At 34.4% G+C, this 7,396-nt stretch overlaps 1 protein-coding gene and 1 pseudogene across 1 annotated transcript; both read left to right on the forward strand.

Moving 5' to 3' along the window:
* Positions 1 to 506: 506 nt before the first annotated feature.
* Positions 507 to 2,841, forward strand: LOC125852128 (MDIS1-interacting receptor like kinase 2-like). The gene is made up of 4 exons (XM_049531857.1): positions 507 to 526; positions 641 to 697; positions 2,032 to 2,766; positions 2,808 to 2,841. Exons 1-4 carry the CDS (start codon positions 507 to 509, stop codon positions 2,839 to 2,841), a joined length of 846 nt encoding a protein of 281 aa, XP_049387814.1.
* A 71-nt stretch (positions 2,842 to 2,912) lies between these two features.
* Positions 2,913 to 3,643, forward strand: LOC125852129 (MDIS1-interacting receptor like kinase 2-like; annotated as a pseudogene).
* Positions 3,644 to 7,396: the final 3,753 nt, after the last annotated feature.

Here is a 7,396-nt window from a genome sequence, read left to right on the forward strand (position 1 = left end):
GTAAGAGGGGAATCATGTTTTCTTTCTCCAAAAGGGCCTTTGGGCTAAAGTTTTGAGTAATTATCTCAACTAAAGAAAAATGTGTTTAAAGACATCTATGGGCCAAAGTATTTTTGGGAGTAGTATTGAGCACCGAATTGGGGACACGAGTTCTGATTTACTCAACTCTCCATAAGAACCATGCGCCAACATGGGATTTCTCGGATCATACTTTTTAGATGATCACGAAAGTTAAGCTAGTGGATCCACTAAGTAAAGTTAGCTTCCTATATCACGGCAAGGTATAAGATGGTCCTTGGCAACGCGAGGTAAAGCGTTGTATCATCACTAGGGCTCATAGTGGTGGTTGTCAGTTAAAGAACCTCCCACATAAGTTATTTTACTTTTATATAAGTGCAGTTGAGTTGTTATTGTTTTATCATTAACAAGCTAAGTTGTTTATACTGTTTTACAAGCTTTATATATTGCATGCGTCTTATTGCTATATATATTGAGTTCAGTTAGTCATGAGTCGTACAGAGCCGAGGTAAGTGTTCTCTCGTATTTCCTTTCAAGCTTAAGTTGTGTTTGGCTTTCCCGCTTGCATACTCGTACATTCCACGTACTGATGCCAGTTGGCCTGCATCGTTTGATGATGCAGATTCAGGTACCCCAGATCAGCTTCCGGCACATCGTTGATTCAGCTGAGCACTCCAGAGTCAGTGGTGAGCCTCCTTGCATTCCGGAGGACTCAATTATTTTGTGTTCTTAGTTTTTTTTTGGTTTTATTAGGATGTTGCGGGGTCTGTCCCAACATCCATCTCAGTATTTTAGAGGCTTCATAGACAGACAGTCAGTCAGCTAGTTGAGTCTCTTATATATATATATATATGTATGTAAATACTCTATTTTGAGACCCGAGGTGCCTTTATGGCCATATTTTATAAGTTAAGTTGTTTTGTAATATTGCATTGCATTGAGTTATTCTGTTGAGTTAGGTTTCCGCTGAGTTAAGAAAGCCAGGCCAAGGGTTCGCTTGGGGCCAGAAATGGTCTCCGGGTGCCGGTCCCGCCCAGGGTGTAAACTCGGGGCGTGACAGATTAGGATTTGAATTTAAGCTTTAGCCATCTAAATTTAAATTATAACCGATTAGAGATTTAAAAGGTAGTCAAACTTAGTTGATTAGAATAAGTTTGGCTAAAAATCAAATAAGATGAATTAATATAATTAATTTACGAGCTTCTTAATCTTAACGAAATAAAATAATTAGCTTACTTATGAAATAATTAATTCGAATATACAAACTAATATCGAATGAGCTAATTAACAAAGCACTTAAAAAATAAACTCTTTTTGAAATGATTTTCTTTTTAATGTTCGTAAGATGTAATGATTATATACAAAGTTATATAAACATATATATATTGTTTTAAAATTATAAAAATGACTAAGATTGCTTCAAAGCTAAAAAAAAAAAACCTATTATTATTATTTTTTTTATTTTTTTTTGTAAAACTAATCATTCCAAGTCATTGAAAATTAAGAAGCTTGAAAGTTAATTCTTATCGGGGAGGGTCAAAATTGGGTGTCAACACCCATCATGATCATCCGCTGGTGCTGAAAGAAATTTGTATAGTGTGTACGATAGTGAGGTTTTAACAGCCTTCACTTTCGTCACTCTATATCACACGTCACAGACTTTTGACTTCCTCTTCTTCTTGGGCCTGCGAAGATGATATCTTGCCCACTAATTCTACAATAATCTCCAACAACTGTAAGCTTGGTCAATTGGCTTGAAATGTAATCACCAACCATGTTTTCATTCTAATTCATCAATAACTAAAACAAACAACTGAAATCTTTTAGCTTTCCAGATGGTCCCCAGAATGTTTTTTTTTCCTTCAGTTTTTCACTCTTACTCTTGCTTCAACTGAGGAAGCAACTGCTCTCCTCAAATGGAAATCAACTTTTCTAAAACAGAACAATAATTCCTTATTGACTTCTTGGACAAAAAGTACTGAGGCATGTAGGGTTTATATGTTTTAATGGTAGGGTAAACAGGTTGAATATTACAAATGATAGTGTCATTGGCACACTCTATAATTTTCCATTTTCATCTCTCACTTTTCTTGAATATGTTGATCTGAGCATCAACCAGCTCTATGGTATCATCCCCTCTGCAATAGGAAACCTCACTAATCTTGTCTATCTTGACTTATCAGCTAATCAGTTTTCAGGCACAATCCCAACACAAATCGGCTCACTAACAAAACTTGAGATCCTCTACATCTTTGAAAACCATTTAAATGGTTCCATTTCAGGAGAGTTGGGGAATGTACAAAATCTTGCTGAACTTGTTTTAGATTATAATCAACTTACTGGTTCTATTCCTGCTTCATTTGGCAATTTGAGAAACTTGCGTACTTTGTTTCTCCATGCCAACAAACTTTATGGTTCCATTCCGAAAGGGCTTTCATATTTGGATAAGTTAAAAGCATTGGTTATTAGTGATAATCAACTTTCAGGCCATTTGCCAAAACAGCTTTGCCAAGGTAGGAAACTTGAGATCATCAAGGTGAAGAATAACAAGTTGACAGGACCAATACCAAGAAGCGTGAGTAAATGCTCAAGTCTCAAAAGGGTTCACTTTAATAACAACAGTTTCACTGGGAACTTGTCTGAAGCTTTTGGCATCTATCCAAATCTTCAGTTCATTGATTTGAGGGATAATGATTTTCATGGTGAACTCAGCAGTAACTGGGGGAAATGCAAGAATTTGACTGATTTGTGGGTTGCTAGTAGTAACATTAGTGGTAGTATACAACCAGAGATTGGAAACGTCAAAGGGCTTCTTGGACTTGATCTTTCATCAAATCATTTGGTTGATCTTTCATCGAATCTACGAATGCACAACACTCATTCTTGGTATACGAGTACGTTGAGAGAGGGAGTTTGACGAGTATTTTGAGCAATGAAGTTGAGTCCAAGAAATTGGATTGGCTTAAAAGGGTCAATATCATAAAAGGTGTTGCCTATACTTTATCTTACATGCACGACAATTGCTCACCACGGATTGTTCATTGAGACATATCAAGTAGTAATATTTTGCTTGATTCAGAGTTTGAAGCTTGTATTTCAGACTTTGGAATAGCTAAGCTTCTCAAGCCAGACTCATCTAATTGCACTGCACTTGCAGGCACCTATGGCTATGTTGCACCTGGTAAGGTTTAACATCTTATCTTTTTTTTCACTACACGAACTAGAGCTACACAGTCCTTACTGTTTTTATCAAATTTGCTTGTTATATTTTTTAAATTGTATTGTTTCAGAGCTTGCATATACAATGAAGGTTACAGAAATGTGTGATGTCTATAGCTTTGGAGTATTAGCATTGGAGATTATCAAAGGAAAACATCCTGGGGAATTCATTACTCCATTAGCAAATTCATCGACTATAGATCATGTGCAGCTTAGTGATTTGCTAGATGAACAACGTCTTCCATATCCTGAAGATGAAGTAAAAGACGCTTTGGTTTTTATTATCAAGCTAGCAAACTCTTGTTTGCTTGAAACTCCAAAATCAAGGCCAACAATGTACTTTATCTCTCATAGGTTATCATCAATGGATCCACGTCCACCTACTAATGTAAGGCTAGCTAAATAATCTCTGATATGTAAGGTGTCTTTGCATTGAAATGAATAACCTTTTACACTAAATGGTAGTGTAAGTAATATAATGATTCGTCCAAAATGAGCACTTTTGGTCGACTATGGCATAAATAAACCCAAGTATTAACGAATGGCATGACTGAGACATTTCTGATAGATGATGACATATATGATCTTTTTTCAAGGAACAGAGATATTATTTGGAGGAGTTTGAGTTTTCTGTGACTTTTTCTTCTAAGATGATAACTCTTGAGAGACTTTTCTAATATAATTATTCCCCACAACTGTAAGATTGAACAATCCAACCACCTTTTCCATTGTATTTACTTCCATGAGTAGTGAGACATTAAATTTCATTGACTCAGCAATCCATTAAATGATTCATTACAAATATATAAAGAACTTTATCCTGCACAAGTTCTTCACAACCAAAACAATCCGTTAGCCTTTGATGTGAGGCCAAAAATACATATTTTTAATCATTATTTGCCTGAAATTTATTATTTATATTTGTCCTTTATGAGCATGAATTTTATGGATTGTGCTTAATAGTGTATTTTATTTGTAGGATTAAATTGGTGGAAAAATGAAGAAGTTTGGAGCTAAAACGAATTAAATATGAAAGATTGAAGAAGGAAATCAAGCAGGTAGCTTAATTGATTAAATTTAATATAATAATGTATAAAATATAAAGTTACAAAGTTCAAATAGGAAAAGAGAATGCTTCCACATGGCAGCAGTGGAACACCTTCAGATTGTTGAAGTCGTGCAGAATTGAGGCGGTTGGACAGTTCACGCGTATAACTGGGAAATCCAATTCCGTTTGGTTTTGGGTTCCTAATTTGATTTGGACTCAATTATTTTATTTAGGGTTTCTTACCTCTATAAATAGTTCATAGAAATAATTATTTTGGAGATTAGGCAGAGGGGAAGATCAATTAGGAGGTACTTTGCAAGAAAAAGTTGTCAATACTTTTTAGGGTTCTTTTCTTCTTCTTTCTTTTCTTAGAGATTAGTGGCTAAATGCTCTTGTTCTGGAGCTCTAGCTACAAATCAAATGTTGAATATTTAAGGTTTATGAATTAATTCTTGGTTGTCATTATAAGTTACTTTTATATTTTTGTTTTAGTATTTCTTGACTGGCCATCTAGAGATAAATCTATTGTCTAATCTTAAAATCGAGAGAGGAGGGGTTAGATAGACCAAAAAATATAGAGAGCTCGATCGACCCATTTGATTGAGGTGATTTGTGTTTAGGAGTGACGCCTGGACGAACAACTCGCTTGGTTACGAAACAAGATGAAATATAAATGCTCGCCAGTTAGTCTATTTATCCCTACTCAACGATGTAGTTAAATAGCTAACTGGAGTAGGCGACTAGAGGTGTGAACCCGACTCATACAATTAACCCTATAAACCAGTAACTTGACAACTAAAATTAATTCTAAGCCAAGAATTAATACGAGTCCACTGAATGCACACTGTCCCCTTAAGGAAATTATTCTCCTCTACTACCCAAGGGTTAAAAGAATAGATCCGGTCAGGATAGAATGATTCTATTCACCAGTATATTTATTAAAAAATAATGGTTTCATTGAGCAACTCAACAACATCAAAGTACACGAATATTTAATTGTGCAGAAGAAGAAGAAGTAGTTTAAAATTTTCGTTGTTTTAAAATGAGGGGAAATCCCTCTATTTATAGACAACGAAGGGTAGTGTTAATAAGTGCTTATTGTACCTTATCAGAAAGGTCACAACCTTTCATAAAAGTTGCAACTTTTCATAAAAGTTACAACTTTTCATAAAAATCGAAACTTTTCATAAAAGTCGCAACTCTTCATAAAAGTTGCAACTCTTCATAAAAGTCACAACTCTTCGTAAAAGTCGCAACTTTAATTAAAGTCACAACTTTTCATGGAAGGGAAGTCTAATTTTGGAAATAAATAAATTAAAAGGGAATCTTGGTTTGTGGTGGCACCACGTAGGCGGGCCTAGGGTTCTCTTATATATATATATGATAACCTGAAAAAACAGAACATGACTACTATTCAAATAAATCATAAAACAGAATGGCATGTGCAGCAGGATCTCCTGAGTTCGACTATTGGTGCTCGTAATGTCTATTCTGTGTGTAGAGGAGGCCATTGCTTGAAAAATTCTACGTCACTGGTGCTCGTAATGTCTATTTTGTGTACAGAGGAGGCTTGAAAAATTCTTCCCATTGTTTTATTTGGAAAATAAATTTTAAAACTGGTTTAGAGTCGCCACTTAATTTTTAAGGAAAATTAAGAAAACTATTTATTTTCAGCAGATTAAAACAGGAATCTAGTGAAAATCTTAAAAGGGGTTCGGGGTTCCTATTAATATTCTAGGAAGGTTTTTAAGGCACCTAGAATATCCACTAATGTGGTTATCCGACAATTAATTAATTGGCTAAAGTATTTTAACTTAACTTAATTTGAACAATTTTTTTTAGTTAAAACCATTTTAGGGAAAAGGGAAAAATATTGAAATATTATCTAAGTGAAGTATTATTATTATTTTTTTGTGAAAATTATTATTTTAAGTTCGTTTAAAGATGACTGATTTAGTTGAGTTATGAAAAAAACAAGATATGCGTCGTTTGGGGGTTTGAATTTTTCGGCCTTAAGATTAACGGCAAACAGTGACAAGTAAATAAACACAACAAATAAAGGAGGGAAAGAGATTTGGGCCCAAATCTGGTTTTCCTGTCCGTCTAGGCCAGTATTTGGGCCCATTTTCGTTTTGGGCCTTTGGCCCAATTTTCACCTGTCCTAAGAACTAACAAGTAATAGTAAGTAAAATGGCGAGGGCTTAGGCCCAATAATAACAAAATACAATTCTGAATAAATAAAGGTAGACTTTGGCCCAATCTTTTTCAACTCCCGATTTGCTCCGCTTTTCTTTCAATTTTGAGACCTGTTCGTCGATTTTGATATCTAGCTGACTCGAATAAGAGGGGATATGGGCCTCCGTGGCCCAAAGAAAAATGCGAGGATAGAGTCCGCGAGGACCCGGACAAATTTCACATGCAAACACGAAAATGAGAATCAATAAGTAAGAGTTATGAATAATATAGGAGAATTTATTATATTCTAATATTTACTACACTACCATATTTTATTATTTACATACTACCATACTTTAATATTTATATACTACTATATTCTAAACAATTATATACTACCGTGATCTAACATTTATATACTACCATATTTTAAATCTATATATTGCCGTGTCCTAATGTTTATATACTACCATATTTTTATAGTTATCTACTATCATATTTTAATATTTACGATAAAAAATAATGTGTGCCACCAAGGGCCTTAAATTCATACACGAATGACACTTCAATGACCTTAAACGACTAAGCCTATAGTTAGAATTGAGCAGATGCAAAGCTTTAACAATAGATAAATTAATAGCCCATCCTAAAATTTCCAATTTGAAACAATTAAACCATGATCAACTAGTGCTCATGTGGACTTGAATAAGCCTATCACACCCAATCGTAAACCAACAACAAACAATAAAAAGGGCAAATATATATTCTGGTGATAAAAGCAATAGAAAGTAAATGGGTCAAGACATGCTTCTCATCCCATGGAAACAATATAACTACACTTCAAAACGGAACATATGAGGCTGTGAAAAATAAATAAATTAAAATCCTAGAAACAGTTTGCTATAAACAACATTTGACTTATCTTGACAAACTAAT

This window comes from Solanum stenotomum, unplaced genomic scaffold (assembly GCF_019186545.1).
Source record: "Solanum stenotomum isolate F172 unplaced genomic scaffold, ASM1918654v1 scaffold32579, whole genome shotgun sequence".
Taxonomy (NCBI): Eukaryota; Viridiplantae; Streptophyta; class Magnoliopsida; order Solanales; family Solanaceae; genus Solanum; species Solanum stenotomum.